Source organism: Lutzomyia longipalpis, chromosome 1, assembly GCF_024334085.1.
Source record: "Lutzomyia longipalpis isolate SR_M1_2022 chromosome 1, ASM2433408v1".
Lineage (NCBI taxonomy): Eukaryota > Metazoa > Arthropoda > Insecta > Diptera > Psychodidae > Lutzomyia > Lutzomyia longipalpis.
Window position 1 is genome coordinate 18,893,341 of NC_074707.1, and position 21,827 is coordinate 18,915,167.

Sequence of the window (21,827 nt, forward strand, 5' to 3'; positions counted from 1 at the left end):
AACACAAAATGTGAAGTAGTTCTGCTGTATGTGTACTTGTGGGCAAAATGTTGAATCCATTTCTGCAAATATACCATAAATGTTTCACTTTTCTCACTCTGCATACACCCCCGCATCACTTTTGCTCATAAACTACAGATGTTTCCCCGTATTTCTGCACAAAACTATGTAGTTCAAACGCACTGATTTGCATTAACAGCGTAATTTCATTTGAATTTATAGGAATTGGCGGGTAAATTTTAATCGAAAAAAGCTCTAAAAGCACCTTTAAAAAATTTTTATTTATATTCATTCATCTTAATGTTTCATTCACACAACTGGGGCAAGAAAAGGTACATTTTAAACGATAGAATTCATTCAAAATAAACAAATTGATTGAATAAAACGTTGGTTATGAGGAATTGTAATTACGTATGATGAAATGCAATTAATTTTAGTGAAAAATTTCATTCATTTTCATTTCCCCAAAATTAATTCATTGCACAACAGCCCCCCTTTTACCATTCAAATGCGGGTGGCTATTGATTAAAAAAATTACACGCGTACGAGAGAAATATTTTCATGCCAAGAGGGGTGGAATGCAATTGAAAATGGTTTGAAAAGTCCAGTGAAACTCCCCCAATTCCGCTTTCCTCGCGCTAACAATTCTGGGAAATTCCCAAATGGTGTGTATTTCGGACGCATATCTCGCACGCTTTCTACTATGCTACATTTCGTGGAAATTCATGAATTGTGGCGGATATTAAAAAGGGGGGTGAATTTATAGCTTTTCGATAAATTTATCAATGTTATGATTAATGGGGGAGGCTTTTTGTCTCACTATACTGTGCGAATTTTCAAGAAGGAAAGCCTACACGTGTGGTCATAGTTCCCCTCCCGAAGGAGGTTTAATTAATAATTTAATAAAATATCCACGACTGAAGCACCCACTTTCGCAAATGGCAATACGTCTGGACAATTTGGGGGTGAGCATTTAAACTTCCTCCTCTCACCCCCTTAACAGGGGGATAATATACAAAATTTGAAAACCTCTCTCAATGACAAATGTTTGGGTAATTTACTTGAATTTATGTGTGGGCCACGTTTCACCTGGAAATATCATGATTCTCTCACCCGATGCGCCTGAGTTCAACCATGATGGTGTGTGGCACCCCAGAAGTGGGTGGAAAATACCTCACATAGATCCATTTGTCGAGAGAGCGTGCACCTTTCCGGAGGGTAATGGTGGTGCCAGACAAACCATAGGGATTTCACCAAATTCAAATTATGCCGAATTACCTGAGATTTCACTTTGACCACACACTTGGCGCACAACCGGAAAATATTTCCGCACCATTCACGTGCACTCGTAAAAGTTTTCTTCTACCCCGGGGAAATTGCAATAATTTCTGTGCAATTGCAAAATGCTTCTCATAAAAAATTTAATTATTTAGGTAATAAAGAATTTCTCATTATTTTTTTTTTGGAGCAATAACTGCTCTCATGAAATTTATTTTTCCTACATTGTGCCCCTGATTTTACCCCAAAGACATTTGAAGAAGTCCGATTTTTGACATTTCTAGACTTCTGTCAAAATCATAAAAGAACCAAAAAATTGAAAACTTAAAAGAATTTCATAAGAAAAGATGAATTTTCATTTTAACACCAAACATCAGAGCATTATCACAGAATAGCATGACCTAATACTTTAGAAGAGGAAACAGGATGAAAATTGAAAATATATTAAATCCCATAAAACATTGAATTTTGCAATACGTTGAAAAATGACCATTTCATATAGAGAGATCCCACCCACAGGAGTTTCCACTTTCTTCCGTTCTCAATTGAGCGCAATTTATTTGGATTTTCTCTCCAGTAGAAGATGAATCCATGGCACGTTGTTTGGTAATAAATGAAGTAAATTTATTGAATTTATGTTTAAAAGTCATTTTTCATTTCTCTGTAAATTCCTTTGCATTTATTTTTTTAAGGTATGGCGAACAAATACTAATATTTCTTTTGAAAAAAAAATGCAAAAATGTTTTTTTTAAGAAATTTAGATAAGTTTATTTTCCCGCCATTTTGGTGACATTTAATAGAGTCAAACGTCAGTGTTCGTAAGCCTTCGGGTCATGATCGTACAAAAACGCCCACAAGAGGCGTGGCTTAAGCTGCATTCATTCAATGAATTGAACAATATATTTCGAAAAAAAATGAATGAAAATATATCAAGAATATTGAATGATGGTTGATTAATAGTTCTTTTTTTTGCGTTCCCACACAATGTGTGAGACCGGAACATTAAATCAGTCAAAAGCTCTCGACAAACTCATTCATATTCATTGTGAGTCGAATGAAAATGTGCGGGAAAAAGCGACCAAAAAGCACTGACACTCTGAAGTTCTCCCGCCACTCACGCGGGGCTCATCTAAAGTGGAGGGATATGTGTTAGCATTCTATGTGGCATAAATAGATATTCAATGTTTCAATTTCCCTCTTTTCCAGACCCCCACACACTCTTTATCACCCCACCACCAACCCTTTTGCGTTCGCACGGGCTCCAACGGGGTGAAAGGTGATAAACTGAAAATCCATATGGTTGAGGGCATGAGCCACAAAATCACTGTGACATTTTACACGGCGAGAATGCTGGGGCATGGGGGAATTTTCTCTCGGAAAATTGGCATTAATCCCACCAATGTGAGTGATGGGGCGTATGGAGAGTTTGTGAATGTGTGTATGAGGCTGGTTGTAAATGGAAACTACACTGCTGGAATGAAAATTTAATTTTCCAGCATTTGCATTATATCATGTCGAATTATTAATTTTTCACAGCACTGTGTATATTATATATTTTTTGTATTAATATATTGAGATTTTCTGTCATTCTGCTATATACACGAATTTTGAATAATTCACCTAATAATTATAGGAGTTTGTTAATTTTTTCTGGGATAAATTTTATATATTTTGCAACATTAACAAAAATTGGAAAATTCAAAAATTTATGCAAAAATATTATTTGCTGTAATCTGCATGACATTTTTTTTATCAATATGTCGCCATCTATTGGATGCAGCGGAGAATTAATGTACCTACCTATAATAGTTTACTACATAAATTTAAATGCCATCCTTTAGCAATTTGCATATCGCACAAAAAGCATAAAAGTACAAACATTGCTGGTAAATAGATTAAATAAACAGATTTTTTGTGAAAAGCAAAACGCCAACATTTCATTTAAACTAACAATTAGTGACACCTATTGTGGAAAAAAATACAAAGAAAATGTTTTAAATCATCTCTTAGAGAAAGCAACAAACTTTTTTTTCCATCCTTTTCCCCAATGTACGACAAAATATAAATCACACGACACCAACTGCACACAATTTTTGGCAAGCGTGGAAAAAGCTCTTTTACTTGAAAATTATCATCATGCTTTCGCGTGTCAGCTTTCAGTGGAGCTTCTGCAGCCTCTCTCCCCATCAAGTGCTGCACATCTTGTGCGAAAAAACTTTCAGCTTCCCGGGGAAGTGTGTAATTAAAACATGGATTATTTGGTGAATTTTCAATGCCTGTCTGCACCTGGGAACACGATGGATTTTTTTAGAATGGAGCGACGGCCTATATTCTCCCTCTTTCTTTACCATGTCGGGTATTCTGTTCGTTATATAAGCGAAACATTAAATGGGGGAAAGGGAAATGTTGCGAACGGAATTTTATGTTTGGCATGCAAATTATTTGACAAGCGTGTTGTCTGTATTTAAGCTATGTTGCTGTGTCTCTGTTTTATGCGTTGTGACATTTTGGGGCCATTCTACACCTTCATCAGGTATTGGATTAAATGCAGAATCTCACAAAAAGAAGAAGTAAAGTAAGAAACTATTTTTCATTCAGTTATCTGTTTTTATGCATTCTCTTACTTCTTTTGCATAAGTTTTTTCACTACATTTTACACAACCTTCTTAACAATTTTGTTGTGTGTATTACGACACTTGTCTGTAGTTTTTTTTATTATTATTTAAAATGTAGGTATATAGTTTCATTCCCTTCGTTCATTTGGACTCTATCTGTCCTGGGAGTTGTCCGTCCAAATGAACTGTTTCGCCACTTTTATCACGTAATGCGGTTATTAAATCATGACTCGGAGCTAAATTGCTTCATCCCTTGGCGGCTGTGAGATGTTTTAAATAAACCCCACATAGCGCGCACAAGGATGGGAATGTGGGTGGATTTTAATGAAATTGTAATCACATTGTGGCGCGTCGATGGTTTTTATGTCTGTGTTGAATACTGGGTGAAATAACATGCGGATGTTTTCATCCAAGAAAATATTTTTCAATTTTCACACCACCCTCGCACAAAAAAAATCTCTTCCACATGAAGGAACACGTGAATGTTCTGCGGTGGGAAAATTCAATTATATATAACCAACCGCCCCATGTAACCTCTCGTGATGTTTGTCTAATTGCTCTATGTAAGATTTTATTTCATTTCCCGGACTTCCGAGAGATTCCGAGACAAGGGTTGTTTTTTCTCACTTCCTGAGCACGAGGGATGAAATGATATTTTCCCGGCAGATTTTTTTCATTCTCAGAAGAAAGGTGTCTCTTTTTACATGCCCTTCGTAGAATTGAGATTTCAGTTTTTTTTTTAGAGATTTTTCAGAAATAAGGGAATTTCTAAATTTAATTTTATTCCAAATCTAATCAATAGATCCCAAGAACTTTTAACTTTTTAATTCCTCAATTTTAGAGAGATAGATATATGTTTATTCATCTCATCAAGGATTTCCCATCCCCCCATTACATCAAATATACATGAGTATTGAGAGAGAGGTGCCCCCTGAGAGAGAGAGAGGAGTACCTAGCCATAGTATTGGCTGTTTTTATTAGAATTTTTTCAGAAAATTATGCAATTAACAATAAAGCAAGCATAAAGTATGGATACAGAATAAACATTTAAAATTCGCGAATAAATTTTCCGTCAGAAAACATGGAGGAAATTTGATGTAAAATTGCAATTAGAATTATTACAAATTGCTGGTTATTTATGGGTATTTATGTATGTAACCTAACCATACCCCACATCCCCACTGGCAACAATGCATTTTGCAAATCTAATGCCAATTAATTTAGTATGCAAAAGCCATCAAAATTAGAGATGATGACCCCCCGCTATGGAAACATGCACCTGGGCTTTTTGGTGGTTTTGTAAATTTTGCCACAGTCAAACACTCAATAAATATTTGATATTATCTCCCTAACTTTAATTATCATTACGATAATTAATCACTTTGCACATAATATGCTCTATTTGTGGGGTGAATTGCATGGAAAACAACATGCGTGGTTTGCATGAAATTTTAGCATGGTAAAATTGCAATTTTGGAATTTCGTCAGTCTTTCAATTTCCCCCCCCCCCCCAAATGCTTGTGATATCAATTTCGGGATGCTGGGTAGGTTATTTTCAATCACTGCACCTCAATTTATATTGTCCCACGGCGTGAGGGGAGATGATCTTGATTGGTGGTTGATAAGTGAGGGGTACCTGAAGCATGAAAATTAATGGGTATCACATCCCCCGTAAATGTTGCTAACTATACGAGGGATTAAACATGTAAATTTGTTACTCATCCTCAACTTTTGTACACGATGTCACTCTCTCCACCCCCTCCATAAAAAGGGACACACCAGGCGTCTCCATACACTCTGTTTCAACAAATTCAAACTAGGGTGTACTTTTTGCCTCAATTGAAACTTTTCTCCCCCGTACCCCGAAACTCATTGAATTTGTTACTAAAAAATTTTCCCTAGAATGTCAATTTGGAAAGCGTTTTTTTTTTCGAGAGAAAAGCTCATGAAAATTTTCCCTAAACTAGCATAAATTTCTGTGCGTGTGCTTGAGTCGATAGAGTGGAAAAACTTTCAAGCTAGGCTAGCTTTGCACCACGTATGCGAGAAAGGTATAACGAAACCAATTTATATGTGATATTTCAAGTGATATTTTCTCCTTTTATTCTCAATTTATTTTCCATATTTTCTTCTTTCAGCAAGAAATATTAATTCTCCTCTCAATTTCTTCTTCAATTTTAGAGAATTTTTTTTATGCACAAGCTACAGAGTTCTTTTAATTGGAGTTTGGAAAATGTGTAGAGGCAAAAAAAAGAGAGAAGCTTTAGAGAACTCAGTTTTTTAGTTGCCCGCATGTGTTGACACAAATATTCATAAATACCTTCAGTGTGGTGCTGTGGTTGCATGAAAAAAAGAGCCCACATGAGTTTAGTTTGTGTGGCCATGTTCTCTGCATTTTTGGTTTATTATTGCTTATGCCTCGTCCAATGATTTTTCCAACCCTTCAGCAAACTGTTAGCTTGAAAAAAAATTCTGTGGTGGGTGGTTTTCACAAAAAGGCTGGGAAAAATCAATGCTGTACGTTTGTACGAATGGATTTTTGGTAGGTTTTGTAAAAAGAAAAATGCAGAGATTGTTGGATGTTGAGGGAAAATATTTTTGGAAGTGATAAATATTAACGACTTGTCCCACTGATTCGATTATTTTGAGCTTAAGAGGGAATTTTCGTTTCAATTTTTATTAATCTTTGTTTTTCTATTGGCTTGAAATTAATGCCGATATGTCATATGATTTTATGAGTAAATTTTGAGATAAATAATTACATTAGTATCAAGTTTATTGAATAATTAAATCCCATGCTTAATTTTATGGCTGTTTAGAGTCTTTGCATTCAGAGGACACAGACAGAGATATCTAAAACCGAGTGAGTTTAAACTTTATGGCAATTAAATCAACTTCATCTTTCCATTCATTAATTTAGTTTCAATCTTCTCTCTATGCTAAAATGCTTTTATTAAGTGAAATAATTTAGAGAACTATGAAGCATAGGAGAAAGACATAAAGCTGAGAAAATTTTCAATCTGTTTTTGTTTCCTTGATAATTTTAATCAAAAAAGGATTTTTTTTGTTTTAATTTTCTTGTCACGTATGGAATATAATTCTCAAAATTCCTTTTGAAGTTATAATGTGATAAAATGAATTTTTCCTTTTGAATAAAAAGGAGACATTTTTTTTTCAAATATTAATCAGAATGCAAAAGAGTTTACTTAAAGTTTTTTTCTCTCGTATTGTTTTAACAAAAAATGAAATTTTTGCGCATAAAATTAATCAATTCTTCTGAATTATTATCACGTGTATGAGTTTGATAGAAATTTAGAAAGTTTTTAAATTTAGCCGTGAATTTTTTTTAACCTTTTTGGGATGCTTAAATCGAGGCTTAATAAATACTGTCTCATATCTCCCTTCATCTTATTAGGTAACTTTACCCAATCGTTTAAAGTAAAAATAAATAAAACCCAGCATAAAAGCGTGGTAGGGCTTTGAAAAAAAAATGAAAAATTTACCCACCATCGCAGAATATTGAATTACTCGCATTTGGCCAACAAAGGCATGCCATACACCCCCGGAAAATTCTTCCTCTTTTCAACAATTTGATCACGTCCAAATACACAATTTAATGAAAATGAACAAGATACACATCGCAATTACATTTCACTGTGTTTTTCAGTGGCCACACTAAATGCCCAACCAGCAGCCCCTCCTGAGAACCGCCCTTGTAGATTTTTTTTTCGTATATGCTATTTGCTTCTGTGTACGTATACCCCGCATACACTATCAAAGCAGATCTCTTTCGCTACACGGCATTTGTAATGTGATTATCATCAAGAAATTTCTCTCAGGTCAGGGAGCTTTTTAATTGCACCTGCTGGAATATTTGCAGAGGGGAGCTTTTTCTCGCTCTTTCTCTCCCTCTCTATTCTGGTTTATTTGTCCCCATGCCATTTTACTTTCTTTTTTTTCTACAACGTTGTGGTTATAGTTGGTTCGCACCGGCAAAAAGCTTCGCACAGTTGATATCTCGAGGGGTTATTTTATAATTGAACACACCAAGAAGGGGAGGGAGGTGGAAAAGCACAAAAAAGAAGAAAAATTTGCACCACTGAGATATTTTGCTAAGGCGCAAAAATACACGAAAACACATTATCACTTGCAATAAATCATGCTTCATGGGCAAAAAATACAAAATCGATTAAGAGTATATCGGAATTCGCCTAACCAGGAGGGATTCTTTGGCATTTAGGGGGTGTGGAGATGGGGTGGAAAATCGAGAATTGGTTGACGATGTGGCATCTTCAATCATCATCATGTGTCAATTTCTACTCTTGACATTTTTTTTTCAGCACACACGGGTATGCTTGAGAATTTCCCAAAAGAAAAACCAATTGGTTTAGCAAAGGGGAGGAAGGGATAAAGTGCCATTTGTTGTATATATTTAAAAACTATTTGAATTAATTTGAAAATAAACAATAAATTTATTTATTTAGTACATCAAAATGAATAAACTCCTTTTGATTCTTAAACTGTAATTTGTTCTTCATTTTCAAATATGAATTGCAAAAGAACTTCTATACTCGTTTGAACTCAACTTTAAATAGTGGAAAATTCAAAGAAATTTTCCAGTCTATCGCGAAAAAATCCAATATAGCGTCAACCCATTCAATTTGCATTCAATCAATAAAACGAGATCCCATTGGCAGTGACTATGTCACGGTTAAACAATACTATCAATTGAATTCAATTTCAATTGTTATTTCATTGTTAAACCCACCCCCGTGTAGAAGCAGAAAGTGGTGGACAATGTTGATTTCAGTCGCGTCCACTATCGTGGAAAATCTCATGTATTGATTTTTTGAATTTCACATTGAATTTTTCTGAAAGAATTCTCCTCGGAAATTCTGCGTCTTTTCGTTGTAGAACACACAGGGTAGATTGGAAGGATGCAAAAGGTTGCAATCAGTGAGAAAATTGCATCGTTTTTGTCGATTTTTCCTTCTGTGCAATTAACTGATTGGACTTGAAAATGTTTAGAAAGGAAACGAATAGAATTTATTGGGAAATGTTTTCTAAAAGGTACTTTTTCCCCACAATCTATCATCTGCACAATTGCCAATGACTTCCGGAATTGTCAAAGAATATATTATTCTTAAATTTTTATCCATAAATCCCCAACATATCCACAAATGTGCCTTCAACCACTTTGCTAGCTTCCCTTAAATAGAATATTTATGCATTAAATTTTCCGAGGTTTCCCTTCATTTTTCCATATTTCATACAGAACTATATAAACGTGGTCAATGTGAGGGGAATGGTTGCGTTTGGAGTTCTATTTCGTGTTTTTCAGGGGATGAAAGAGCCCGGAAAATCACTCCCTGTTTGAGAAATAAATTTTACGGTAATGGAAAAGGGGACTCACATATTGACCGAAAAAAATATCCCATTTAGCTAAAGGGGAAAAAACCACCCCCTAGACAACCCCCTCGCCGTTTGTGATTGGAACACAAAAGTGTGAGAGAGGAAGAGACGAAAAATCGCGATTGCTCCATAATACGATATAAGAGCCAATATCGGTCAACTTTCTCCTCTATTTTTTGTTGTTGTTGGCTTTTGTTTGCATATGAAAATTCTTTCCATCAGGCTGCCGCCAGTTCGCACGAATGGTGGTTCAGAGTGGAAAATGTGTAAAAAATGACGGGATTGGTATTTTATCTTGACACTTATTGATAAGCGGAAATTAAATATCGTAATCTTTTCCTCTTTCACCCAGCTCTCATCATTTTTCACATTTTACCCTTTCTCCATTCTCTCTCTCTCATTCTATTTTACAACCTCCCTCATATTTGTGGGAACTTTATTTGTAGCAATTTCTCATCAAGTTTTTTTACCACCATAAACAGGTGAATGTGTTTTTTCGAATAATTTATATTAATACGTTGGGAAATGGTACAATACTCGGAAATTAATTTTTATACAACGTGCAATAAATATTAAATTAAAACAGTCGAAAAAATTTACCTGGCTGGTTTATATATCTGACATTTCCTACTTTTAGATTATTAGGAAATAATTTTCAGGTTTCTTGTGCTCCACAGAACGAGTTTAGTAAATTTTATGATTTTGAAAAATTTTAAATTTTAAATGGAAAACTCCAAGCAATGTTTAACCATTAAGAAATAATTTTTCACAACCCATTCAATTGCCAAAAAACATTGAAAAAAATTTCCAAGATTAAAATGGGAAAATGGATTCTGAATTTCCACCCAGTACTGGAACATTTGGCCCGTGCAACAGCTCTGAGGGGGCAGTAGTAAGAAGAAATGTTGAAAAATGTTCTTCGGAGGGCACTACCATAGTGAAAGATTTCACCGTCGAGAATCAATTTGTTTCAATTGGATAGCTCTTTCTCGAAAAATGTGGGCGATTCGGTAGGAAATAGAAGAAGAAAAAATAAGCTTCAAGAAACGACCATCTCCCGCCCCAAAGAAAAATACCTTCCTGTTGGCAAGAAGAACGTAACGGGAGTGGTAGTTGGTGGAGAAAAGAAGAAAACGAGGCACATTTTACAGGAAGCGCACGACTGACTTCCCTTTCCTTGCACATACATAGTACTCCGCCAGGAGAGACTAAAAGTGGAAAAGTTCATTTTAAGTGGGAAATAATTGCCATAATGGGTGTGGGGGTGGAACCTCTCGAAGCTTGGCGGAGAATCTATATAAGGAAAAATTTTCACTCTGGACTCCACGAGACGTATGAGGGTGGAAGCAAAATGGCCAATCGTAAATCGAGTGAAACCACTCTCGCACCAAAAAGCTCTTCTTGTTTTCTCTTCCACTATACATAGCTCCTATGTACATTTATGTAGAATGTTATGTATGAAAAATTCTATACATATCCTCGAAGAGACATTGAAAATCTCTTAAACATTCCAAATAAATCAAAGTATAAAGTAGAGAAAGAAAAGAGAGAAAAAAGAGAAAATAAAAGTTGCAAATTGAAGTGCGATAAGTTTAAGCTAAATATTTATGTTAACCTCTATGTGTTATGCTAACAATATTTATGTGAATATTGTATTTTAGTCAATTTGTACAGCTGCAACTCACCCCTCCTCTCTCACACAGACCGGAAATTAGTTTATGACAATTTATTCTATGTATAATAACCCATTTAGTCGCCATTCGAAACCTCAAAAACCGATGTATCAACAAAATAAATTTGCTTGGCTTCTAAAATTGTATACATAACACACACACATGCAAAATTCCCAATAAATCCATTCGTTTCAGCTAATCCACCCACAAAAAGCCACCCCTCCTCTCAGTGAAAGCTCGCTAATATTTGACACAGAAATTAGCAAAAGCTCACGCCTATAGTGGAATCTTAAAGCCAACACACACGTCCTATTTTGGGGATGGTGGAAAGTGTGCGCATTTTGGAATTGCAGACTAATATTCTCATTTTGGTGGCCAAAATTCACATATTCCACCATTGCTGGTGTACAGTGCATAATTTGACCCTTTCATTTCCGTTTATGCCACTGTGCTCGCAACAAACGGAGCCATGTGACTGTGTGTATGCATTTCAATAATTCAAATTAATGTCCTATTGTAAAACCAAAGTGGGGGAGTGTACTCGGTCGATCTCCCCAATGTATTCAGAAGGGGGTAACATGACTATATATGTATGTAGGTACCTTTATTAAATTCATTGACACGCTTGTTGCAAGGGGATGGCATCACCCCGATGTGTTTGCATTTGATTAAGTAGCTTAACCTAAGAAAACCTAATAAAAATTATAGAAAATTAGTAAAAAAAAATATAAATGAAATGAATTTTTGGACCTGAAGAAAGCAAGAAATGTAGCCGAGAAAAACTTAATCAAAGAAATAAATGACTTGAATTAATTAAAATTTTAAATATTTTTGAAAAATAAAATAAAAATGTAAATAATTAAAAAAAACATTTAAAATGATATTGAATAGCTAAAAATTCTTCTTCTTCAAAACTTTTTTCGTTCTTTGAATTCTTTGATTAAAAAAGATTACACCGCACATACCAAATTTCATCCCTTTGTAAAGGAAATTGAATTTAAATGTTAACATTTTTGACTATGTGTCAAACAACTCTATAATTTTTATGGTAAATACTCTCCAAAAAAAATTTTATCAACAACTCCATGTAACATTAATTTTTTATGTTTTGTTTACGCATGCATTCAATTTGGAAAATAAACTAAACATTTTTTTTGCTCTTAATATTGAATGGATATTGATATTAAAATTTCTATACATAAAATGGGATTTTTGTATTAAATTTTATGTATTTGCATAAAATTATGTAATTAGTAGCTTTCATTGATTTTTTAGTTTTTTTTTTTGAATTCGTGTTTTATGAATTTGCATAGAAATTCATTCGTATTAATCTGAAATAGAATATACTAACTAAAAAAAACTATATTTTTGATCCAAAAAGCTGGGGCATAATCCCCCTGAGAAAAAGCGGATAGTACCACAACAATAGATTAAGGATTCAGCTATAAATCTAAATTTACTAAATGAATATTCAAAATAATACTTTGGCAGTAGTGGAATTAAATTCAAAATACAAATAGGCAAATCTTGTGGGTTTATGCGAAGTTTCACAGCATTTATTTGCTCTTTGCACACCCCAAAATCTCTTGGATCATCACTCATCCATTCTCACCAGATAGAGAGGATGCTGTAAGATACACACACATAAGGAGGGTAAAGACAGACGGGTGAACCCCAACAGTGGTTGGAATTTCGCCTATTGTACGGAACAATGTGTATCCCTGTGAGAAAATTGAATTATATTTAACCCCATTCTTGGGTGAACTTGGCCATCGAGAGTCTGACAAAGATTTCCACACATCCACCCACCCACCCACATTTAACACCCTCACCCCTTCACCACGAATCCCCCATTCTCTGGTTGGTATATCTCGCTCAAGCACCCCACAAATGTGTACACATTATCCATGGGAATATTGCAGAGATTTTCCGTAAAAGTGAGCTTCATGGCTTGAGCTTTTGTCGTTTCATTGTTGTACAAATAAGCGAATGTCTCTTGTGTGTTGTCCCCTCCCTCTCGAGGGAGAAGGTTCACACACAGCCTTTTTTTGCGTGCCCTATACACCTGTGTGTGGGGGAGAATCACCCTCTTTTCACACTGCTGTGTGAAGTGAAATCCAGCCAAGAGAAAACACACGCGCTCTTGGGAAAAGTTATCCGATTTAACCTCTTATCTCCTTGTGAGAAGATTTTCTCACACCCACCAAATTTCCTCTGCACAGCACACCGGTCTACCGAAACAAAAAAAAGATTCACTCCAATTTTTTTCCTGAACCATCTTAATAAATTACGAAGGTTAAATGACGACGAAGAAGGCATACGCAAAATGGGATAATATTCACTTTCACCTCTGACGTTCTATATTAAAATTCTTTATTTTTTTCTTGGGGGAAAGTGAAAGAAAATGGGATACACAAAGAATTACTTAAATGTTCCTTGGGGAGGTTTGTTTTTTTTTCTTTCTTGTTCCTTCCCTTTGAGGGGTTAAATTAAACTAAAAGAGGTAAGTTGTTTTGATGTGGCTTCTGTATACCTTTGCTAGTTTAGTTCCTAATACGAATGGTTTAGAGCAAAGTTGAAAATTGAAAAGACTTTTCATTGGATTTTTCTCATTCCCACTCTCTATGCGAAAATCCCCTTTTGATTCTTTTTAATCCCTATTTTCTGCATGTTTGAGCTTCTTCGTATCTTGTGGAATGGAGGTGTCACTGCTTTACTGAAATATTTGTCCGAAACTTCACCTTAGAACTCCACAAGAATATAAACCGACAAATTTATCACGAAAAGCTCTCGTAAAGTTACTCTCAAATGTCTCAACTATTAGAGACAAAAACCCATCCCCTATTCCCCTTTTTGAATTAAACCAAGAATTCCTCAAGGAATTTGCATTCTTGCATGTTAATTCTGCAAATCTTTTCGAGAACATCCAAAGAACACGAAGAGCACATAACAAAAATCCCCCCAAAAGCAACAGGACATGCAGAAAATTACCCCCCTTCCAACCCCTAAAAATATATTGGTTGAGAAGAGAAACCCACCCACCGACTCCTTTGGGGAATGAGGAGGTGCTAAACATTTTCCATTTGGGCGAAGATCATTAAATTCCATGTAGCGGAAACACCTGGGTGACGGTTAATATGGCAATCTCAGCATTGCCCCCAAACTCTTTCATTTAAATTATTAAACGTTGCCACAGGGGGGTGTTGGGTGGTGTAGGAAAATTGCCCCACGGAAACAATCGTATTTCAGAAATGGTGGGAAGTAAATAATTTCGTTTTACCTTACACTTTAAATCTTATATAGAGCAGTTAATCCCTCAAACCATTAATATTACAACCCCCAACTGTGAGAGTCATTTTCCCATGTTGAGGATTTTCTCTTTGCGCTCTCTCTCTCGTAACTTCATCAACATTTTCGCAGTGCTGGAACTTCACTGCAAGTTTACTTAAGACTTACAGGATTTTCACCATGGAGTTGGCCTTTTCCTCTTCCCTAGAACACTGTGAGAGAACTTTTACAACAATTGCTGTCTTCTCAACCCAATGACACCCCATCTCTCCCACTCAGTTTTAGAGGAATTGCTTGAGAAAATACTGATAAAAGATTTAATGATTTTCAAAAGGGAAGAATGGACTGACAAAGTTCATGAAATTTCAATGAAATGCAAGTTGCAGATGATGATTTACCTATTTGTGGAATTATTTTAGCCAAAGGAGCAATGAAAGTTTTTTTTCTTAAAAATATTTTTAGGAGTTAAAAATGAATTTTGCTTAAATTTAATTTTATGTAATATATTTTTAGCATTTCAATATGATTTGTCTTGTAATAAAATCTTTCAGAAAGAAATCTACAAGAAACTTTAAGAGCTTTTTATGACATAAGGTTATGTCAATACATGACAGATGTAAACTTGACAGCTGACTGACATGAAATGTCATAATTTTGACGTTAAAAACAATAACGTTTAAAAAAGCAACTTTTCCCAAATTTTCTCTCTCAAAGTATTTAGCTAAGACGAGAAGACTTATAGAAAACGATAACAATGTAATGAGTATGAATCACATCATGTTAGATTTTGTCACTTTTGTACTAACAACACACCCTGTGACGAACTTTCTTCAAACTACTATTTGTGCTGAATAAAGTCACCTCCCCTTGATGGAGTTGTGCATTGAGAGATTTTCTTATTGTCAACTGTGTGACACAATTACATGATGAGGATTAATTGTCCAAAAAAGCACCCACACCTCATCCTCAGGGGTGGTCCTATAATATTATTTATGAATGTACTTACAAGTCAAGGGGAGACCCACCCACTCCACTAATGGATTTCTTGTTGAACACAAAGTGTCTTAATTACCTGCAAAAGAAGAAGAAAAAATTGGATTACTCAGTAGAACTTGTCAATGCTACTAAACTTATCTTAATACTAATATGAGTTTAAAAAGAACATACTGGATGCAATGGGAGTATAAAATTTTAATCACTCTCTTTCTCTCTCTTATAAGTCTTTTAATGGTCTTCCTTATGGGTGGGATTTTCTATATGACCACCACGCGCGAGAGCTTTATGCTGATAATCTTTCTCTATAAAACTGTCATCAGGATATCATGTTCAATGAGAATTTATTTTATGCATGAATCACTTTTAATTAGATTCCTATGTTCTCACGATTCATTACAAACATATCTGGGAAACTGTAAGAGATAGGGGATGCGGAAGTGTCACGCGAAGAGGCATGTCCTCACAACAAAACATCCCCACTGAAATACTACTCACATTCAAGGCATTTCTTTCATTTTCATTGCTTTTATCTTCTTCTTTTTCGTGCACAGAGAAAAAATAATTTTTGAGTAGAAGTTTCATTAAAATATTGCTGAAATTTCAAAAAAAAGTTTAAGGCTTTTTTGAAATTTTGTTTTTCCATAATTAAAAATTAGTTAAGTTCTCTTATCTGATTAGCTTAATAAATGTCCTATTAATAAAGTTTGACTCTAGTTCCTACAATCGTACATAAAGTCCTCAATGTCAAATTTTCCAATAACCATTTTACAAAGAAAAACATTTTTAAACAAACATAAATATTACATAGAATAAATTAATATGAATTCACTGGATTTTTTTACTTGCAGTGTACAATCTAACAAAAAAGCAAACCCTCATTTCAATCACCTCCCCCTAAAAGCACACAAACCGAGAAAAACTTCACCCCACCCAGGGTAGTTGGGGGTGGAAAAGGACATGAAAACGTTGTGCTTGACACATTTTTTGCCCACCACACCGCACGAATGTAGATATTCGTGTGTGTGTGTGACTTGAGGAATGTCATGCCTTCTTGTGGCATATTTCCTTCAAGGAAGAGAACACGCCTCTGACACGTATATAGAAAACTATCTTTTCTCCTCTAGAATGCTGTTGAGGGGGTGAGGCGAGAATCCCAATGAAAAGGATACAAATTATTGATTTTTCAGTTTTCTTCTTTGCCACCCATACAAGATGTGTGATGGAGGGAAAAACAGACATTTCCTTATACATTTTTTTTTACTTGAGCCTCCCCCACTAACCCCCTTTTTGGTACATATGTTGGAAGAGCTTTTTTCAATCTCTCACCCCCAATGCTCTTCCCTCAAACGAGAGAGGTTTTCTCAAGGAAATTTCTTTCACGTGCACCAAAATCAAATGATTCACGATAGTTGATCCGAAAGTGGAGAAAAAAAAGAACACCTTTGGGGGCATGGGGGGTGATGTGTGTAGTGGCAGAGGAATGAATTGAAAGTGGTTGAGGTGTGCAAGGAAAAAAGAAAAAAAAAGTATAGGAAAAGGCGATGTTGGAGTAATTTTCCATATGTACCCTCTCGATGGTATTTCCACTTGAAAATTTCCCCACACAACAGTGCGAGAGATGAGAGAGAGTGAATGAAAAAAAAAAGCTGCTGGTGCGACAAAGCTTTTCATCCTCCCTCAACTGTCGAGTGGCACACATTTAATACGGGCTAGTTGTTTTGTGGGCCAATTTAATGGGGTGAAAAGTGTTTGTGGAAGGAAATGAGTGAATTGCTGAGCTTTAAGCACTCGATGCTGCTCTCTCTTTTTTTTCACGCGCTATCAACCCCGGGTGGTAGAACAAAAAAAATTCAATTGGAAATGGTGCAGAAGTCAAACCAATATGCACGGTAGGTTGGTGAAATATAAAAGACACTTGACGAAAATTCAATTAAATCCATGACACGACAAATCTGCTGCCCATAAATTTAATCAATATTTATACAAAGTTGCAGAGAGAGAAACAATATATATAATACATTTCCAGCAAATGGGGAGCCAAAAGTGTGCCAATTTGGAAACTTCAACACCATTTGGAATTAATATGCAATGGTTAAGTGAGAAATGAGCAAAATCAATTAATTACTTTGATTTAATTAATCACTTCCCTCTACAGTGGAGACACATTGCTCTGAAAATGGAATTAATTGTTTCCTCAATTCCCTTTTTCGTTTGTTTTGCAAGAATTTAAAGAAAAAAAAACCAGTGAAAGGATTAATTATTAAAAGGATTTTTGGAGAGAAAAAAAAGGAAATTCACATATTCTAAACTATTAAATCTTTGAGTGTTCTCTTCTAAATTCTTCATGCCTTGTTCCTGAATAATTAAATTTTCATTCAAAACTTTTTTGAAAAATTCCAGTCTTTCATTAAAAATTTCCTTTATAATTTTCAAAAATATAATATTTCTTTAGCTAATTTGTAATTCTTTGCAATTCTCCTTTATGGAACTTTCAACATGAATTTCATTTATTTTAATAAGCCATTAAGTTTAGTCTAATTCCTTAAAACATCAACCTTTTTTTTCTTTCCCAAACAGAGACGTAATTTCCTTTTTTCTCATCCAAAAAAAATGCATGAACTACATGCAGAATAACTCCAAGTAGAGTAAAATGTGTATAACCACAGTGAGAGATTTAAGCTCTATTTCGTATGCTAAAACCCTCCCAAGCACAACGAAATATATGTATGTAGTCCATGCCCTCATTCCCGCTGTATAAACATCCCCCGGAAGTCCCTCTGAGTTGGGTCATGGGATGCGTTTTGTGCTCAAACAAACGCGAAAGAACCATCAGAAATTCATGCATCTCTTGCTGTGTCTACCCGCAAATGGAGGTTTTTTTTGTGCATTGCTCTACACAACCCCTAACTATGGTAAAATGGGTCAGAGCTTTCGGGGGGAGAATGCATCAGACGTACACACACTGGGAAAAAAATCAACCCTCTGGCCAGTAGTAGCACATTTAAATCTGCACACTGGCAAATAAACATGGGGGATTAGTTCATTAGCGTCCTGCATTTCAGCGCCTCTGTTCATGGGATTGTTTTAATTTGTTGTCATGGTGCATCCACATATTGTGTACCACACCCCCCTCCCTCCAGGATAGCCACAATGGTGGATATTTCCCTACGGAATGGTCTCTTTCATCTAAATCTGAATTTATTTTTGTGATTTCAATCATTTGGATGTATCAGAGATGAAAGTTTAGATGAGATTGGGAATGATAGGCTTTTAGGATTTTTTTGAAGTTATTTTTTTTTAATGAAAATGACCTTAAAGAATAATTCTGTGTTGGACTTAAATTAATTGAGAATTTCTTTATTCTTCATGGATTAAAAAAAATTATCCTGGGCGAAAACACCAAAAGTTTATTATTTTTTTAGTAGACCTAAACTATCTTTCCATGTTGCCACATCATCAATTCTGTTGTGCATGTTGTTGGTCTCATTTGAAGGTGAAAATTGTGTTTTTCAGTTGTTGCCACAGTCAATTTATTTTTGTCAACTGCAAGAGTGAATGCACACGAATGGCAATGCAATAAACCACAATAAATGACAAGGCGGGTTGAAAAAAAATTGTAACAAACATATCAGATATCAATCCCAATGTCCTGTATGCTGTGCAGTGTAGCCTGATTTATGAAACCCTTGTATGAGATGTGACAGAAACTTGGGGAGGATATGGTTTATCTATGAATATTTTATCATTGAAATCACATGCAAGGGAGCACACCATAACTTTAAGGATGTGGAAAATCACACTGTGAGCCGTGGACTTCTTTAATGTTCTTCCCACCCCAAAACCCACCCCTCGGCATTCACGGGGTGAACACAAGACGTCCGTTGCGATGCCTTGAATGCAAAAATGGGTTTTGCTCCATATCCGCATTTCATGTCGTGACGAAGAAGTGGATTGATGGACGCTGCTGGAATTGTGAATTGCAGCATGTGTGGAAAGGATTCCCCGGTTAAGGAGTACCCAAAGAGAAGAAATTCCCAAGCACGATGGGAAAATTTCTCTGTCTCACATACTCCACTCTCTCTCTCCCCGGTCTGTGTGCACTTATGTTGAGGGACATACTGGATGAGACGTCCCTCCGCAACCAGCTTCTCACAAGACATGTTTTCATCAACATCCAGCCAGTTTGTTGATACGACGAGAGAATGAGCGGTGTATGAAAAAAAGCATAATCGGGAAGATTGAGTGGAGAATGCTACAAGATACACACGATAAAGAGTTTTCGGCAGCACATGCTGTTTTTCTGTGGTCCAGCAATACCCCATGCTGCTTGGGAAAATCTTACACATAGAGCTGTGAGCTTTCCATTAAATCCCAAAAACGAATGATGTATGGGTGAGTTTGTTTTTGCGTGCCTTGATTAATTTCTTTTCAATGTTAGCTAGAACAAAGAAATTCTCTTTCGTCTCGGGACAATGCATCTGCATTGTCTTTCACACAACACACCCACACATTGCAGATAAATTGTCAAATGGGGTAGTTGGAGTTTGGATAGAATGTCAGAGAAATGCACAATCAATCACTCAACGATGCAATGAAGAACCACAAAATGGGTATTTTGTTTTACAATTTCAAATGGATTGAATTTGCAAAAAATATGTGCTTACTTGGTACACTTTAACATGGAGAGTTAAGCTTTTTTAACACGGACTTAATTTCTTTGAACACGCAGCAATGAAGCATATGCTGCATTGCTTAAATTTGTAAAGGGAATGTGAAGAACAATTATTTTGTTGAATCTTTTACACGATCACACAGTTGGATTAGCCTAGGGAAGATTAATGCAAATGTATGCGAATTAATTCGACACGAAGCGAATTATCTGAAATGAGAGATAAATCAAAATTCCTATTTAATCCTCCTCACCAAACCTTGTTTGCATTCCAACCCATTCCATCGTTAATTTGATTTATAACACCCCTCTCCACCTCCCCAGGACCCATATTTTACATTCGAATCAATCGTGATTAATTTTTTTTTCAAACCTCATATTCCAATTAGAACAACATATTTTGTGGATTTTGAAAGATTTTCTTTTTTTTTAATTTGCAAAATAACATATTGCTATTCAATAGCAATATTATCCGCAGCTTTTTGTTGTTATATAATCCACCGATTTGCCAAATAAGCTCCCACTGTGAATGGGGGGGAGGGGAGAAATTCATGGAATTGATCAGGAAAAGTGGATGCACAGTGCAAAAGTTTTATCACTGGAAAATTATTCATAGCAAAAGTTTTTCCGTATATACCTCAAGCTGATATTTTCACAATTACCCCAACTTCCGTCTGTCTTGAGGTTTGTGTTGGAATTTTCTTGCTCTTATATGTGGGTGGATGGGGGAAATGTACATATATAGGTAACTTATTCGCTCGTATGTCAGAAACATTCACTTGTCATGGTGCAATAAAAATGTATGACGAAATTGAAAGTTGATAAATCAGAATAAAAGTTGCACCTGTGAGATATTCAGGAGAATGCAAAGAAGATTTTCCTTCTGACGTACGGCCTGCATAAGACACGCTTGGCGTCTTAGATTGCTAAGGGGTGATTAAATAACTTTCTTTTAAAGTTTGTAAAATAGAAGAATATTTTCTTGGGGGCTTTACATCACTGAGTGGCAGACAAAGAAGAAACGATGCGCTACGTTTAAGCTATCCAGCGACGTTTTGGTAAATTTATTGCTATATAATTTACTTATTTTACTAAGATTCTTTTAAAAATATAATCAATTAGTTAAAAATCCTAAAAAAAACATAAAAATCGCTTCATAAATTGTTCGATTACAGATACTTTTTAGAATAAAAGAAAACTTTAAACTAACACAAAAACTTTTTAAGAGTTTACAATTTATTCTTCATTGTTTTTTCATAGTTATCCACCCCTTTTGAGATTATCCGCGTGGGATGAAGTTGCATTGAGTTTGCAGAAAAGTTCTCTATAAAAAACTTCAAAGTCTTCGATTGAGATGCAGATTGGGGAAAAAGAGAAAAAAAAACCTCCCCAAGCTCATTGTTTTATCGAAACTTTCCATGGAAGCTTATTTTTGGTAAAAAGTTGCAATATACTTAGTAAAGAGATATACTAGGGGAAAAAAGATGCCTATAGCTGATTTAATTTTTTTATTAAAATTTTTCTCATGGAAAAGTTGTTAAATTTTTAATTATTTCTTCCGAGGTTGGATATATAGCTGAAGGGAGTCACAGGATCAAACGTTGAAGTTGAAGTTGTTGGACAGAGGAAGGAAATTATGAAAAAATTCTTGGTAAATCCAACGGAGTTTCTCAACTTTATACCTCATACCACTCTTTAAATTTTTTAATGCACTTTTGCCTGTGAGAATTCTTTTCTCCTAATAGAATTGCTTTGGAGAATATTGTTAAATTTTTTTTGCCCTCTTCGTGGTAGGAAAAGTTGAAAAATCGTGAAGGAATCTGCTGGTTTAAATAAAAAACTTCAACCTCCAAAAAAAAAACTATATATTTAAAAGTCTTTTCGTGCTACTTCAGC

The 21,827-nt window shown here is 35.3% G+C and overlaps 2 protein-coding genes across 7 annotated transcripts in view; both read right to left on the reverse strand.

Moving 5' to 3' along the window:
• The window catches only part of LOC129795896 (dystrophin, isoforms A/C/F/G/H), a 221,833-nt gene that overhangs the window by 53,769 nt on the left and 146,237 nt on the right, over nt 1–21,827 (reverse strand). The window lies entirely within an intron of this gene.
• LOC129795959 (dystrophin-like) overlaps nt 12,157–21,827 on the reverse strand; it is a 63,698-nt gene continuing 54,027 nt past the window's right edge. Inside the window, exon 2 of the mRNA XM_055837545.1 lies at nt 12,157–15,338. Coding sequence (XP_055693520.1) covers nt 15,300–15,338 — 39 coding nt within the window. The 3' untranslated portion in view covers nt 12,157–15,299. The remainder of the gene's footprint in view (nt 15,339–21,827) is intronic.